The sequence below is a fragment of the Panicum virgatum genome, chromosome 2N (genome assembly GCF_016808335.1).
Source record: "Panicum virgatum strain AP13 chromosome 2N, P.virgatum_v5, whole genome shotgun sequence".
NCBI classification, from domain to species: domain Eukaryota; kingdom Viridiplantae; phylum Streptophyta; class Magnoliopsida; order Poales; family Poaceae; genus Panicum; species Panicum virgatum.
Genome location: NC_053146.1, coordinates 42,012,266 through 42,028,886, shown reverse-complemented (window position 1 = coordinate 42,028,886; position 16,621 = coordinate 42,012,266). Strand labels below are relative to the sequence as shown.

The window sequence follows — 16,621 nt, the reverse complement described above, 5'->3', positions numbered from 1 at the left end:
AAACTGAAATCAGAGTGTCCTAAAGCAAATGGGGGGTAAAGACCATTTTAAGCACAAGAGCAGAAAGCCAAAGCTCAGTTTTGATGAACTTCTAGCTAAATACCTAAAAGAGAATGAGGCCAAACGTGCTAATCAGTCAAATGATGTTAACTCATCAAGATTGCCTCTGAACATAAATCTAGGAGTTGCAATTGGCAAAGGAAAAACTTTCATTCAGCAGCATCATATTCTCCTTCGGAGCCATCAATGCCAATTCCATATGCTCCACATCCCACTGGTTTTCATCGTTATTCATCACGGGGGTGGGATGATCCATGGGCACATACTCCTTCATATTTTAGACCATATTATGTGAAGTATGCAGCGCCAGTAGAGCCATCATGTGCAAGGCAGCCGTGTGTTGAGAATGACCGACTTAAGCCAAAGGATCGGTCTAGAGTTCGAAATAAGAAAAAGGTTATCAAGCAGGTTTATGTGGTAAAAAAGGAAATCCGCAATAATATAAGTTCAGATCTGAATTCAATTAGTGAAAAGCCGATTGATGTATTGAAAAATTCGGCTATTGATAGCAAACAAAGGGGAAAATTAGCTATTGATTCTCCAAGTGCTAAATCTGAACAAAGTAAGTTGAAAGATCCAAATATCAAGAAAGTAGTGGTGCATCCAAAACTGAAGTACAACCGAGATGCTTGCTCGGTTCATCAAATTGGCAAAAGAGGAAGCTCCAGAGACTTAGTGCCCAGGAGCTGAAAGAAAAGGCATGGCATGGGTTCCTAAAGGAAGCAATCAAACTCAAGACAAAGATGATGTTCACATAAAAGGTGCAGTACAACTGAAGAAGAAGAGAAGGTCCAAGAGGCAATCTTCAAACATGAGGTTTGCCCCAAATCATCAAAATTATTGGTCAACGCATCATCTGTTTGATCTACACAATGTTTTTAAGGCGGTAAGGCGAAGCGCGGCGACTCAGCCCTTTGAGTCGACTAGGCGCTTAAGGCGCGCGGCGAGGCGACGCCATACAGATGTCCTAGCATGTAGGAAAAGAGCAGAAACATACCTTGTTGGTGCCAATTTTCCAGCTCTCTTCTTTCCAATTTCTCTTACTTGATGTAGCATGTACTTGCAACATGTTGTGAGTGATAATGAATGTAAGAAACAAGTTATAATGCAATTAATTAGCTATGTAAATATGGATCAAGTGTACCTTGTTCTTGCTGATGATTTGTGATCTCTTTTATTCTCCCAAGCACCAAGCTAAAAAAAATAGAGAAATTTAGCAATATGTGGTCACAATCCACAATAGTAGTATATGGGAAAGTTCACAAGTAGCATAATGGGTAAAAATATAGCATAAGTAACATCAATACATCAGTCCATAAACTTAGATACTAGTGGGATAATTTGCAGCATAAGTAGCATAACTTAGATACATCAGTCCATAAAAATACAGCATAAGTAACATCTCTCAAAAGCCAACCCCAGCTCAAAAGACAACCCCAACTCAATATCCATCATCAAACTCATCATGGTTATTTGCAGCTTGCAATCCTTCCATGCTTTCTCCACCATCGGGAGGAGCATCCTCAGAATCTGTCACATAAGCATCATCATGTGGGTCTTCATCTTCTTCCTCTTCATTGCCTAAACCTGATTCATCTTCATCCAACCTTGGGTTTGAATTTGTTGCACACCTACTGCTTGCATTCCTTGGGAGATTGCGTCCTCGAAGTGAGTTTGATGCACCAAGAGCTTCATCAACAGCAGCCCATGTGAGGTCATTTTCATCACACCCACGTGCACCTTGAGGGTGTACATACGACGAGTCAGCCCACTCATTATCCCGATTGAACTCTTCAATGACTAAAGGGTCAAAGCTTTTCCCTTTCTTCTCCCGCCTTATTTGAAACCTAGTCTTCATCTTTCGATTGTAGGAAATGTAGACAATATCATTCAACCTCTTATGCAGTAACCTATTTCTTTTTTTGGTGTGGATCTGAAAATGGGGGAAGACATAAAGAGAATGGTTAACATGCTGAAACTAAACAAAAACTGAGCAGGGGAAATGGTACTCACAAACTCGAACGTGCTCCAGTTTCTCTCACAGCCGGATGATGAAGCACATAGGCTAACAATGCGCCTAGCAAACCTTTGAAGGTCAATAGCACGACCACCATATGAGGCCCACCAATCAACTACATGACCAAATATAATCATATATTAGGAATTATGAATGAAATGGACTTGCTGCAATAAATTTACTATTATGCAAGCTGCTGAAATTACATGTAAAAACATGACTTACGAGGACTCATTTTCTCAAGGTTTTGCTTAGCTCTTATATTTGAGAATGCTTCTCCTCTAAGGGCTTCATAGTCCAAAGACTGAGCATCAATCTTGTCTTGGGTATCTCTATCTTCCACCATTCTTCCAAGAACTTCAAGGAAGCAACCTCTTAGCTGCCCAACAGTGGCATCATCATCATCTCTTATGAGGGGATGTAATTTTCCTGGGTTCAAATACAATGCAGCCCCATACAAAGGATGGTCCATTGCTTCACCCAACGCTTCTCAATAATATCTATGATTTTCTTGAGCAATATTTTCTTAGTTGGGATAGCAAAGCTTTGCTTGATCCTATCTTTTGCTTGATTCATTAATGCTGCAACCTCTGGCATGGCAGGCTTCTCATCACTATCAACCACCCTAAGAACAATGAGAAGAGGGGCTGAAGCACTAAGGCAGTCCTCAACCTTGTTCCAAAACTCAGTAGAGAGCACAATGTCATGCACATCCTCACCAGCTTTAGTTTTTGCCAATTTATTCCCAGTCCATACTTCACTGACAAAAAGAGATTTCAAAGAATCTCTATGCTTGTGCAAACTTTTTAAAGTGAGGAAAGCTGTGGCAAACCTTGTGGCTGCAGGTCTCACAAGATCAGACCCACCTGTCTTTTCTCTCATTGCACTAAGGATTCTCCCATGTCTATAGATGAAAGTTGTTACACGCCTTGCACCTGCTATGGGCTTCTTAAATTCCTTCAACCCTCCTATATCTTCTAGCATAAGATCCAGACAATGTGCAACACATGGGCTCCAAAACAGTGAAGGAATTCTCTCCATTAGATGCTTACCCGCTGCCTTGTAGTTAGCTCCATTATCAGTAATAACTTGAACGACCTTTTCCTTTCCAATCTCCTCAATTCTTTTCTCCAACAAATCAGCAAGCATATATGCATCGTGGGCCTCGCTTGATGCATCGACAGACTCTAAGAAGAAAGTCCCCTCTAGGCTATTGACAAGGAAGTTAATCAAATGTCGTCCCCTCCTATCAGTCCATCCATCTGACATGAGAGTGCAGCCAAAATGCTTCCATGCTCTCTCATGGTCCTCCCTCATGGTACTTGTCAACTTCACTGCATCTTTAAGCAACGGTTCCCCAAACTGATATGGAGAAGGAGGCTTGTACCCTGAACCAAACTGTGTTGTTGCCTCAACTGCCACCTGAAATTGTCTTGATGCTGCTGCATTGAATGGTATGCCACACTCATAGAAAAACAGGGCCCATTGCATATCCACATAATGATGTTGCTCCTTGGTCTTAGTGCTGGACTGAATTGGGGGCTGGTAAGACCCTTTACGCCTTTCATCGACTATTTCTTCAGGTGATTTTCTTAACATCTCAAGAATTGTCTTGTTTCCCTTTGGCTTTTCCTTGCCTTTGCTCACTGCTACAGCCTTGAATGAATAGGTTGCACGCCTTTTCTTTGCTGCTGTCCCTGAACTTGGCATCACTTTAGAGGCCTGGGATTCAACTTCATTCACAGGTGCACTTGCCTCTACCACGACCACATCTGCTTCTCCATTCTCCTCTACCTGCTCTTCCTCATCATCTAGGTACATTGGCCTTTGCCTCTTGTGTTTTTCCAAGTAATTTGTCATCTCCACCCTAATCTCTGTAGTAGTTTCGCTGCATATTTTTGAATCTCCAAAGCCACTTGCTAGATGTTGCTTCAGCCTTTTTATGCCCCCATGAACCATTGTGCCACATAGGGTACATGTCACCTCATCTCGGTTACCAAGGTCTGCCCAATATCCATACTTCCAGCCTGGGTCCTTAGACCTTTTGGGCTTCCTGGCTGGATCAGTCTTGGGATCATATGCAGGGTTGACAGAGGCAGCTGGAGTTGCCATTTTTTGTTGCTAGATAGTACATGAAAAGAGCCAACCACCATAGACATAATTAAAATATGATGAGGACAATAGTGCATATTAAAAGATCAAGCTAGCAGACAAGATATAATTGACCAGATTAAACTAATCACTTAATCAGGTGAGCACATAGTTCAGAGCACTAGACAGCCAAAGCACAAAGCACAGAGTAAATTGAATAAGAAATTAGCAGAGCGCCATGGATCAATCAATAAACTAAACACAATGTACAGGCCTACAGGGCACAAATAGTTGAGCAATGGGCATAGCAGTATAGCACCAAGTTGTAAACAAAGCAAAGCAGAAAGCAAAGCAGTGGCATCGCAATTAGTAAACAAAGCAAAGCAGAAAGCAACAATATATAATAACAGAGGCAGAGAGTACAGACTAAAGCAACATCGTTTGAGCTGCTAGAATGGACTGCACTCAAACCTGAACTTGGCCTTTTGGTACCTTGAGGACCTAGCGTCCATAGCAGACAGACCGAGGGCATGGCGAGGTGGGGAAAAGAGAGGGGTGGAGAAGGGGGACTCATTTGAGGGCTCACCGACGCTGGAGGACCACGTGGATGGCAGATCTGCTGTTCATGGCGCTCGATGGCCGGAGGTCCAGCTTATTGCAGAGTGGAGGGGGATGCGAGAGCGGCAGAGTCGGCGGCGAGCGCGCCGGGGAGGCAAGAGCGAAGAGCGAGGGGGAGGGCGAAGCGGCGCCCAGGCGCGTGAGAGCGGCGGCGGCGAGCGCGGGTGTCGAGCGCGTGAGACTAGAGCAAAGAGAGGATTCCTGGGCTCCTTGGTGGAAGCTGCTGGTGAGGAAGCGGAGAAGAGGAAGGAAAGGACCGGCAGAAGATCCGCCGGAGTCGGAGAAGAAGGGGAGGGAAAGGCTAGACGGAGGCTGTCCGCCGCCGCCAACCTTCAGGTGCGCCGCCGCCCTCTCTCCCTTTTCTCTTCTTTCCCTATCTGAATCTCAGCTCTCGCCCTTCCCCCGCGCGGGTCATCCTTCCGCGCGCGCGCCTCCCCGCGCGGGTCGCGCTTTCCCGCGCGCTCCTCCCCGCGCGGGTCGCACTTTCCCGCGTGCTCCTCCCGCGCCGCTATTCCCCCGCGCGCTCCTCCCGCGCTGTGATATGGCGTCGTCTTCTACCCATGAGGCATCCAAAGTCGCCATATAGCGCCTAGGTGACGCCAAACTACCTAAGTCGGACGCCATACCTCGGATTGGTAAGTCGAGCGTGACGCCCAGTACCTGGAGGGCGACCGGACGACTAGGCGACGCCTAGGCGATGACTTTTAAACATTGGATCTACAAATGCCATACATGCCTATGTCTTGGAATTCATCCTTAGATACCAATTTTCTTATTTTGATCCTTGGATGCCATATGGGTCTTTATATCATTGAGGAGTACCACAAAATTGCTATGCATGTTGATTAATTTCAAAAGCCGAAATATTTAGTTCTTAGAGATGGTTCCCTATGTTGACGGCGCTTAAGTACCAATTTTATGCCGTCAATTTTTGCATAAATACATAAAATATGAGCATCAACCTAGTGGTAGGGGTTTATTACTAACCATTTCCACAAGTGTTGGTAAATATTTGTATGCAGGTGTAATAAGGCAGAAAACACATCTCAAAGAGCATGGAAACACACTCCTCAATCCAAGGCAAAAGGCGTCGACCAATCAGAGCACGCCATTCAACCTCACATGGATTCATGGGCCCACCAGAGCAAGTTACCAACTTAGACAAGAGCTATGGCACGTGGATTAGTGATGAGGGCCCACCTAGCAGCCACCTGGCCAAACTTGGGCCGATTCGGAGCTGACCAATGGTTGGCCCACCGGCCCGTGGGCCCAACCGACTTCAGCTTTGACGTGGTGCCTCCTGATTGGCTCCTAATGTCGGTTCAAGGAGGCATAGCCCCAACTCTCGGCCGAGCAAGCCTTGGCACCCATCTATAAATATGAGATGAGGGGGCTCAAATGGAGAACATCCATCAAGTGATCAACTTTCTCAAGAGAGGCTTATAGCCTTGCTTAGTTAGTGTCTTCAAAGTAGGGAGAGGGTAGAGGTACTCAGGAGGGGTGTCGGTTGTCGGCGCTCTTCTCCAAATTGTACCTCTACGAGAGTGAGGGAGTAATTCGGGAGAAGTGCCAGGGTGTCGGCACTCTGCCCCTAGCTTGTACCTCTACAGATGCTGCTACATTCTTCAGTGCTCAGTAAGCATTCATGGTTCCTATCTCTAGTTTTATACTTGGTATAGTATAGCTAGTAGTGCTTGTAGTTGAGTGAGATCAGTTCTATTACTCGCGGGTTCATCGCTCTGTATTTATACAGAGTACTGTAGTTTGCTACGGGGATCCATACGTAGTTAGACTGCAGTAGTAAACCATAGCGTAGGTGTGATGTCTAGGCTAAGGATTGTCCTTCGCTTGCCTTATATCCCACGGTTCGTTAGAGGTAGCCCATAGGTTGTGATAGTCCTATTGGTCCTTCCTAATCCTCCACGTCCGGATATAGCGTAGAGCTATTGGCCAGAGTCACCTGTCAAACCAGGTGTAAGCCGGTGCCCGAAGCGAGTATTGTGCCCGAGAGATCAACCTTTAACTCAGCTATAGCACTATCTTAGGAGTCCTCTCTACCCTGTGACCTATCTTGGACCGACTAGAATAGAAGTTAGTGCACACACGTTCCCTGTGGATTCGATAACCCTTGAAATACTCTGAGGTGAAAGCTACAATGGTATCCGTGTGCTTGTGAATTTATTCATGACGCTAAAATACCCAACACTCTACACTTTATTTCGATTATACATGTTCTTATGGATGAATTCACTATGGATGATAATTTATATCGTCCTTAGTAACATATACGGCCGATGAATGTCTTTGACCATCATCCTAAAGCATTAAGCTTACCAATAAGATATCACTTAGTTGCTTTAATGCTCAGGGGGCAGGGTATTAGCAAAATGTGTATTTTTCCCCTATGGATTTTATACTTTATTGAATCGGCTTGAAAGAGTTCTCAAGGCATTGGTGTTGTTTTGTTTCATCAAGTGGTGCTATTTTGAGACGTGTAGCCAGTTTAAATATCTTTATATCAATAATTAAGCCGAATATGAAGTTTAGAATTCGAGCTATAAATCTTGAGATCCATAGGTGTGAAATATTCAAAAGTTTTTGTTGATTCAATATTGATAGGTGCAGCAAGTACCTAAGTTGAACTAATGCTTACTTGGATCACAAAAGGATTATCATGAGAATGTCTAGATGTGATATTTTACTTTGCTGAATTCGTCATTTATCATATATCTAGACATGTCAATAACGGAGCTAACATTTTGACACATCAAACATCTGGCTATATGATTAGAAAAGGTCAATTTCATATCAAAGGCCGATGTTTGTTGATGTCAAAGTGTGCTCTCTGGACAAATTGGTCCAACTGGCTCATGAGACCAGTCTGACCGGGTTCCAAGACCGGTCAGACCGCTTGTAAAACCGGTCTTTTTATTTTTCAAGCAGAAAAATACTAAGTCGGCTATGGTAGTCCAAAATCATAATGCAGCCAAGGTTAGTGTTTGGGGAAAATCTTTTATCACCAGAGTTCTAGCTGTATAAAGGTTTGTCATTTCGCATTCAGTTATATTTTGATGATGAGTTATGCCATCAAGATGCCAAAGGTTCATTCTTGACAGTAATCTAATCTTGGCCATTTGCATCATGATTGTGGCATATTCATTTATGAGGCCGATTTGGAATATTTTCACTAAAAAGCAAGCCGAATATGGTTCTTTTATTTCGGCTAGAGGTTTATGATTCATGGATGTAAGGCTGCTGGATGCTATCTTTATTCATTATATGCTCTCAATTTTGATTCTAGAAGACATTGCAAACACCAATTGCTATTCATTGTAATTGGGTCAATTTGTGCATCCATGGTCATTTGAAGTGTGAGATTGACTTTGAATCGTATTTCAAACAATTATAGCCGAGGTGGTGTGTACTCAGGCTCATATCTCACTGGAGATGCAAGAATATGAGCAGCAAGGTGAAACCATTGTCTTGAGCCATATCAAGATATGTGATTAATCGGATTCCTTCATCATTAGAGACAGGTGTGATTGCTGCATAGGTTGGAGAAATGTTTCTTGGTACGCAAGCTTTACCAAGAAACAGGGGGCATATGTGATTAATCATTGTTTCAGTGCAGTTTTGGCTTGGAGAAATGTTTCTTGGTACGCAAGCTTTACCAAGAAACAGGGGGCATATGTTGACACCCAAAATTGGCACAAGTCAAGGTTTGCTGGGCGAACCGGTCAGACCGGTCTAGATAAAGTTGTCAAATGATCAATTGGACAGCACCATTGTATAGATCTCATCGAGACGATCGAAATGCATATATGGAACGTCCAATTTGGAGTCCGGATGAGGAAGTTATGCCTCCAAGAAGACCTACACCTCGGTCTGACCGGACAGACCAATTCGAAGACCGGTTAGACCGATCTGAAAAGCCCAATCCGAGTTATGAGTTGTAATTTGACATGGGATTTGTAAGGGTTTCGACTCCTAATGGGTACAGACCACCCCCACCCTATAAATATAAAGGGTTACGGGCGATTGAGACACATCCAATCGAATCAATCTACTATACATCTACTTTTTACTCTAATTCTCTTCCAACCTCAACATGTTGTTCGTCTACTGATCTCCACGACCAGAGATGGCATCCTAAGGCTTGCTGGTCAACCTAGGGTACGTCCGGCGACGTTCACGCCCTGACGGGGTCCCTCCCGGGCGAGAGCTTCGACGATCTTTACTAGTTTGCTCGTAAACTAGTCGTTCTTCGTCATGTAAGCACATTGGTTATCCTTTGCTAGTTTGCTTGTAAACCTTGTCATCTTTCACCACGTAAGTGTGATAGTTATCCCTCGAAACAACAGATTCTGGCGAAACCCTAGAAACCGGTCCGACCGGTTTGCTCAACCGGTCTAACCGATCTGCGCGGCCTCGCTGCCCTTCGGTCCATTTGTGACTTGCACGATCGAGTGCTCTCGTGTGTTGACCGGAATTTGCGTCAACACATAGTTGTTCGCCGCCCACTCGGGCCCCACCCCTCCGGCGCCTGGACGACGCCATCGTGGAGATGCTCGGCGGCCGAGGAGGAGGAGACGTGGATCCGCGGATCACGACCACGGCCATGGTGGAGGCGAGGTGGATCCATGGATCCCAGACACTGTGGAGGCGAGGTGTGGGCTAAGGGACCGGCGGCCTTGGGGGCCAGCAATGGCTGCGGTGGTCTACGCAGGGAACGAGTCTGCGGTGGATGGGTGTGGGCGGACGCGAAAGGGGGTGGAGGTGGTGTGGGCTGACGCGAGAGGGAAGTTAACGGGATTGAAATGAAAATTTGGGTCCGGGAACTGGTGGTGGATAACGGACATTCCGTGGCCCGTTACCACAAATATTAAAGGTAACGGACGTTAATGAACACCCGTTACCAATAAGGCTGGGCTGCAGTCTGGAGGCCTTATGGGTAACGGACGTAGACTCATTGGTAACGGGCGTTAATGACGCCGTTACCTTTAATATTTTTTTGTAACGGGCCACATAAGCCCGTTACTAATGCCGCGTTACCTATTTGAGGTTTTTACGTTGTGATAAAAACTAAATTGACAAAACCAAAATCATACCTCAAAATTACAAAATATTACAAATACTTCCATTAATTCAATCAGACCTAAAGAAAAGACATCATGCATAACACATACAACTTTAATATTGAAATAAGAAACACGTAGCTCAGGTTGGTTAGGTTCTTTAATCAAACCTACCATTCTGGATTCAAGTCAACGACTCAGCAAGGAGCTCATATTGTCCTAGACTTATTTAAGGTAATGGGTTATTCTTTCAGTGGTACATGACGTGCTTGTTAACACAGAGACAACCTTCGTAATGACTTTGTTAATCTCAAGATCTTTGGTAAAGTCTCGGAGATGCTCATAGGGTAGGACTGTATACGTCTATTCATAGGGTGAGCTTATGTGCATACTTTGTAACAAGCACGTCATGTACCACTGAAGCTGACCCTATGACCTGACCTGACCTGACTTGATCGCAGGCACGTTACCTAAATTTGGAAAAGACTAACACATAAAAATGAACCATCTACGAACTAGAACTCAAATATCTCTAAAAAATCCAGAGAAACTATCAAACTTTTTCAACACCCACAGTGTGTGTAGAAATCCCGCACGAAGAACCCTAATTTTTTAACAGATTCTAATCGCTATATCCTTTATTTAGGGGTTTCTCATCGCTATATCCGATACTGTTCTAACAGACACCGAGGACTGGGGCCTCAAGTGGGACCACTACAGCCCAATCTTGAACCCCTGAGAGTACGTACATTGCAACACGCATGCAATGCCACCTAGAATTTTTAGAGGTTTCTAAACACTACTCCCTCCATTCCTAAATAACTGTCATTTTCGTTTTTCGAGAAATAACTTTGATTAATTTTATATAAAAATATTAATATTTATGATACATAATTAATATCATTAGATTGATCTTTTAATTTAGTTTTTTACCAATTTTATTTGGAGATACAAATATTGCACGGTTTTTTCTACAAATCGAGTCAAATTTGTGTTACGCACACCGACGGCGAGACTTAAAAGGACAGAGGGAGTATATCCGATACTGTTCAACATCTTTTTCGTTAAGAAACGGGCCGCCGAGAAATGATACTCAAACATCGAGAGTTCTGCGTTTACATACAAGGAAACAAAATGATAACAAATGATGAATTTTGGGCCTTCCCTGGAAATAGTCCAGGTCGTACGCACGACCTAGAGAAGCTTCTCTCCCTCTTCGGGCTTTGTCTTTCTTTTTTCTTTCGCTGCTTCCAGCCCATGATTCGTTAGCCCAACTGCTCATATGGTGCATGGGGTTCCGTTCTTCAGTGTAAAGAAAGATTCAAATGAAAAAAAATCCATAGTTATCAAATTAACTATCCAAATTAAATTATGATCATATTATTATATTTTCAGTGACGAGATCTTCAAAATAAGGCTACACTTGACTACACTCCAAAAAGTTTAAAGATGGAACAATTTTATTTTAGAGCTAGAACAATTGTTCCCTTTCAAGAAAAAAATGTTAAACCTTAAAAGTTATTTAAATATAGTCAATAGGAACCTTATTTTGAAGATTTCATGAAAAAATTTAATGTGCAATCCAAATTTGATCTGAAAATTTAATTGAAAATTACAAATTCATTTACTTCAAATTTTCTTTTATATGTTTTCTCAGGAGTTGCGCCCGTAGGCCTGCCCGCTGACTGCTGCCAGTCCGCGTGCTACCCTAGTAGCGCTCCCCTTCCCCGTAGTTAAGGATGAGAAACGGATACTAGATATCCGAATTATTCGATATCCGTATCCGCTTAAACATCAATATGGATATCCGTATCTGTATTCGAATTAAATGTGGTAGTAAAGTGGATACATTCGAATCCAATTTTCATTGATTTTCTCTATCCGATTTCACATCCGTATTCGATAATATCCGACACTATCCGTATCCGTCTCATTCAAAACTATTTAAATATTATATTTATTTCTCATCACCCATATTATTATTATTTTATTAAATTTACTTTTATGTATTCTTATTTTATCTTCAAATTACCTCTATATTTTTTTATTTATATATAATAAAAATTGTTTATATGTTTATTGCAATATAATTTTTTTCTAATTTTATTTATATGTATTTATTTATTAACATATTTATTGATAAATAAAATATTTTTAACTAGCTATATTTATTGTAATATTATTATACTTTAGTTTTTACGTGTATAACGGTTTTATAACCTAAAACTATTACTAAAGAAAATAGCTAAATGTTAGCTCATATAGTAAGTCAATATCCGAATTAGAATCCGAATCCGAGGCATTTGTTTTGTATTTGTATCCGATAATATTCGAATTTGTATTCGTATTCGATTTAAAATATGATAAAAGGTGCTATCCAAATCCGATTCCATGCGAATCCGATCTGTTTCCATCCTTACCCGTAGTAGAGAGCCCCCAGAAGAACAGAGATTGAAATCGATGACAGCTTACTATGAGGCCATTAAATAGTCCCACTGATAATGTTGTCGCATCTTGTTTTAATTTGGTCTACTCTTGAAAAACTAATTACCATTGACTTTAGGATATGATGGATTCATGATCATAAGCCACAAAGCTTGGATCAAGCCAGGCCTTGTTTCTGCTTCAGTTCAGTCCAAGGAGATTCTCCCTGCCTTGGCAATTTGGAATGGTCTCAACCCATCCTTTCCAAATTCAAGTCACGCATTCGCATCCTTCATCCTTCACTTATAAAATGATTCGATAATACACTGACATCTCACTTGACAGGCCGACAAACACTCACGAGAAACCAAAATTTACATTCTCACAAAATTTATATACAGCAGATTGATTCATTCATAAGCATTCAGTTCCAATGCACAAGAATAGCACGCACACGCACCACACACTGAAGAATAGCGCAACTGCAGTTTGCGCAGACTATATACACTGCAAGAACACTATCTACATACAGTAGAATTCGAGGTCCACAAGCAAGTGGGAAAAACTAACAATGGAATAGCGTTCATCTCTACATGTTATCAATCAAATGTTAGCACTCAGCACATATCAGACATGGCAAAATCTTTTTTCAATGACGCACAGCTTGTCTTGTTCAGCATTCGCCTTGCATTGCAAGAGTAGAATAGCCTTGGAACCTCAGGAAGGACATACCCATTCAGTGCTGCTTCAGAATCCCACTGCTCATTGTTTTTCTTTTCGGTTTATGCTTCTTTTTTTAGGTTTTTCATGTCTTCCTTCATCGATACATCCTGCGTCTAGGACAAACATAGTAGTACAAAACGGAGCAATACTATTTAGTATTTACAGCGTAGCTAGGGGAAGCCTGAGTTATCAGTTCTGGAGAGAAGAAAGCCACTGCTCTACAAAATTCTTCCCATCTGCAAAATCAAGTAAAGAAGAATATTAGAACATACACCAGTCATGTTAGGCTTAGCAATGCTCTCTGATCAATATTCTGAACTGAAGGACAAAAATGTGATTATTTTGAAAGCATTAAATTCTAAATGTGATTATTTCTGTTATGATGAAAAACCCCTTTTCACAATCCAATTCAGTGGCATGCAAATTAAGAAAGCTTGAGAAGGCAACTGAATGATATCAATCAGATTGAACAGGAAGGGGGAAAATGATCCCACTGAACTGTAGGACTGAGGTACATAGTACAAGAAGATGGAACAACTGAATGATATCAATCAGATTGAACGGGGGTGTAGTTCCCAAAAAATTTTCTACACTACCCATCACATCAAATCTTCGGACACATGCACGATGCATTAAATACACTTTAAAAAATAACTAATTACACACAATTTAACTGATTAGAACGAGATGAATCTTCTAAGCCTAATTAATTTATAATTTGACATTAATTACCAAATAACAACAAAATGTGCTACAGTACCCCAAACCCAAACTTTTTCACCAACTAAACACCCCCTGAGGTACTCTAACTAAAAGGACATGGATTATTAACTTTTAAAACCAAAGGTAAACGACAAGTCTTAGTGTACCAAACTGTTGAGTACAAGATGAACTTTATAAACAAACTAAAACTATATTGCAAGACAATAGTACAAAGTAAGCCACCTAACCTATGAATCAATAGCACACAAATCATGAAAATGGCATATGACTAGTAGGCCAATCTACTCCCACAAATGCGGTAGAACTACTCCGTGCAGCTCATTACTGAACCAAATAATCAAAGAAGAACACTACATATTCACATACAAAGCAATCATTGGGGGAATAACTCTAGCTGCCTATTAGCATCTGACCACAAATTTCTATCAGAAAAGGGGGAAAGAAAGCCAATCTACCTGCTAAAGACATTAGCTCCTTATCCTATTACTTTATGTTATGTCAGCTTAACAAACTGAAATTATTGCCAAAACAAGAATTTGTAACTGAAAAGTGCCGAATCCAGGAAGTTTATGTCAGCTTGTGAAACAGAAGACTGAACTATTCAGAGTACTTAAGTACTAGCACACAAGAATCAGCCAGCTCACAAGATTCTTTCCTAATTCTACAGCAGACCGTATGCGTGCTGTTGCTAGTATATGATTTCCTCCCAATCCGAAACAACAACAGAACTGAATCTTTCCACAAACATAAGCAATTAAATTGAATTCACATAACTAAAATAGCACGACTAAATCCTTTCATAAATATAACTAAAATAGCATGGCCACTTGTGAGCTTTGAAGAAAGCACATCGAATTCGCATATCAGATCAGCATGCTCACCAGAGAGGCCACCGTCGGCCAGGGCTCCGGCGCCAAGAAACCTGCCCTCGCGCCTCTCAGGCTGCTCTGGGCGGCCATGGCGGTAGCACGGCACGAGGACGGCGAAGCAGTTCTCGGGGTCGCCGTCCGTCTGCAGCTCCGGCGCCTGGGGCTCGAGCCAGCCGATGGACCAGTCGGAGTCGTCAGAGTCCGACCCAGACAGGCACCCGCCGCCGTCGGACGGCACGATGACCATGTCGTACTCCCTGTCGACCCTAGGCTCCCCGCGGCTGCGGCGCCGGTTCCGGGCCCTCCTTGGCCGCGTGCGGCGGCCGGCGGTGTAGAACGTGACGGTGTCGGGCTCCCGGAACCCGGAGGGGAAGTCCGGGAAGGAGGAGCTTGTGAGCGCCGTGCCCGGGAGCTCGTGGGTGGCCACCCGGGCGGCGGCGCCCCCCGGCCACAGCCATTGCGTGAAGCGGCTCAACGCCATGGACATGGCGCAAAAAGAAAAATACTTGCTTCACGCGAAAAAACAGGCTCGGGGGCCTCCCGATCAGACCAAAAATCGCGGCGAAATCAACCAAAATTCGGCGTTCTCTTGGATCTGCCAGGCCGAAAACCTAAATCAACAAATAGTATCTCAGATAAAAACCCGATTTTTTTACACGAGTAAATCCAAGGTTAAGAAGGAAAATCACTTCTTTTGAAGCCAATAACAAAAATCCGGGCCCAATTGGGAAAGTTACTTCCTTCAGAGTTCAAGTCCACTGGATTGATGAATAGCACAACCAAAAAAATGGTTCTTTTTGGGCAAAATTCTGTAATCGGCTCGTATCAAATCTTCATGTGGCGAACAGGGAATCCAACCAAAATCATTGCTCCCAACACACAAACAAAAACAAAAATCTACACAAATTGGCTCCTGCTTAAAAACCCCGACCAAAATTGAACACCCGAAACACAAAATCCACGAGGATAACAACTTGCAGCCCCCGAAATTCACCAAAACCAACCTTGCCTGCTCAAATTCGAGGCCTCTCCGCTCGTAAGATGAGAACTACCCCTCCTCCCGACTCGTGAACAGCTAATCGCTCTCCTCCATGCCCTCCCCGCTCGGACCCTCCTCCTCTCGCACGCACGCACGCGGCCGCCCACTCCACCTCCAACTCCAAGCAACGCAACCACCCAAATCGACGGGGTCAGATTAGAGGGGGGAGAGCTCCGTGGCCGCACGCCCGGATAAATAACCGCTCCGCCCCCTCCGCGGACGGCCGAGATCGTGGTGGCGTGACTCCGTCAGACTGCGCGAGGGATCCAGACCGTCCGCGCCGCCGGGGCCCCACCCAGACCGATCGTCCTCGCCGCGAGCGCGCTGACGTGTCGCTTTCGTGAGCTCCGGGGACACTTGTCGCTGGGCATTTTTTTGTTTCGCAGCCGCGAATCGTGTCTGGTCCGGTTTCGCGGCCATGTGGGTGCCGTCACGCGAATGCATCTGGTCATCGGGATGGGTTTCATGTCGCGATCAGCTGGGCTGGGGAAAGTTCGGTGAATGTATTGCGTGCAGGGACCTGGGATTACTGTAGTTATTATACCAGTAAAAACCAGTTTGGAGTGGTGGTGGTGTTTACGTGTGTGCATCACGTTTGTAAAAACACGGAGGAGATCTGGTCAGACCTTCCTGGCTGCTTACGAGTATACCTTTTTTTTTAGGTCAATGGGGCATGGGGAATCTCCACCTGAGTTGCATTGAAGGGCCTTGAGCACCCAAAAACACTACAAGGTTTTCAACTGGGAAAATAAAGAGGCGATACAATTTGGAAAGAGTAGTAACAAAGAAGATATACACCTTACACTTCATCAAAAGATAAACCATGATGCCAGCTGATAAAATGATCACCCATCACCTAATTAAAACCGTCATTGAATAACATACTCGCCCACTAGCCATTGCACCTTCACCTGATCACATCACCTCTTTTGTAACTACGTGGTTCTATTATCATCCTCCATCTAAGGATAAGGCCAGCGAA

General features: G+C 43.5%; 3 protein-coding genes across 3 annotated transcripts; all 3 read right to left on the bottom strand.

The window, feature by feature from the left end:
* Window positions 1-1,355: 1,355 nt before the first annotated feature.
* LOC120660540 lies at window positions 1,356-2,567 on the bottom strand. The gene is made up of 3 exons (XM_039939110.1): window positions 2,303-2,567; window positions 2,074-2,192; window positions 1,356-1,993 (listed from the first exon to the last, which is right to left on the bottom strand). The coding sequence occupies exons 1-3, from the start codon at window positions 2,547-2,549 to the stop codon at window positions 1,502-1,504; spliced, it is 858 nt and encodes a 285-aa protein (XP_039795044.1). The 5' UTR covers window positions 2,550-2,567; the 3' UTR covers window positions 1,356-1,501.
* Window positions 2,568-2,693: 126 nt separating this feature from the next.
* LOC120662643 lies at window positions 2,694-4,189 on the bottom strand. Its single transcript, XM_039941747.1, has 4 exons — window positions 3,130-4,189; window positions 2,910-3,054; window positions 2,750-2,837; window positions 2,694-2,702 (listed from the first exon to the last, which is right to left on the bottom strand). The coding sequence occupies exons 1-4, from the start codon at window positions 4,187-4,189 to the stop codon at window positions 2,694-2,696; spliced, it is 1,302 nt and encodes a 433-aa protein (XP_039797681.1).
* An 8,453-nt stretch (window positions 4,190-12,642) lies between these two features.
* Window positions 12,643-15,811, bottom strand: LOC120660539. The gene is made up of 2 exons (XM_039939109.1): window positions 14,613-15,811; window positions 12,643-13,244 (listed from the first exon to the last, which is right to left on the bottom strand). The coding sequence occupies exons 1-2, from the start codon at window positions 15,085-15,087 to the stop codon at window positions 13,198-13,200; spliced, it is 522 nt and encodes a 173-aa protein (XP_039795043.1). The 5' UTR covers window positions 15,088-15,811; the 3' UTR covers window positions 12,643-13,197.
* Window positions 15,812-16,621: the final 810 nt, after the last annotated feature.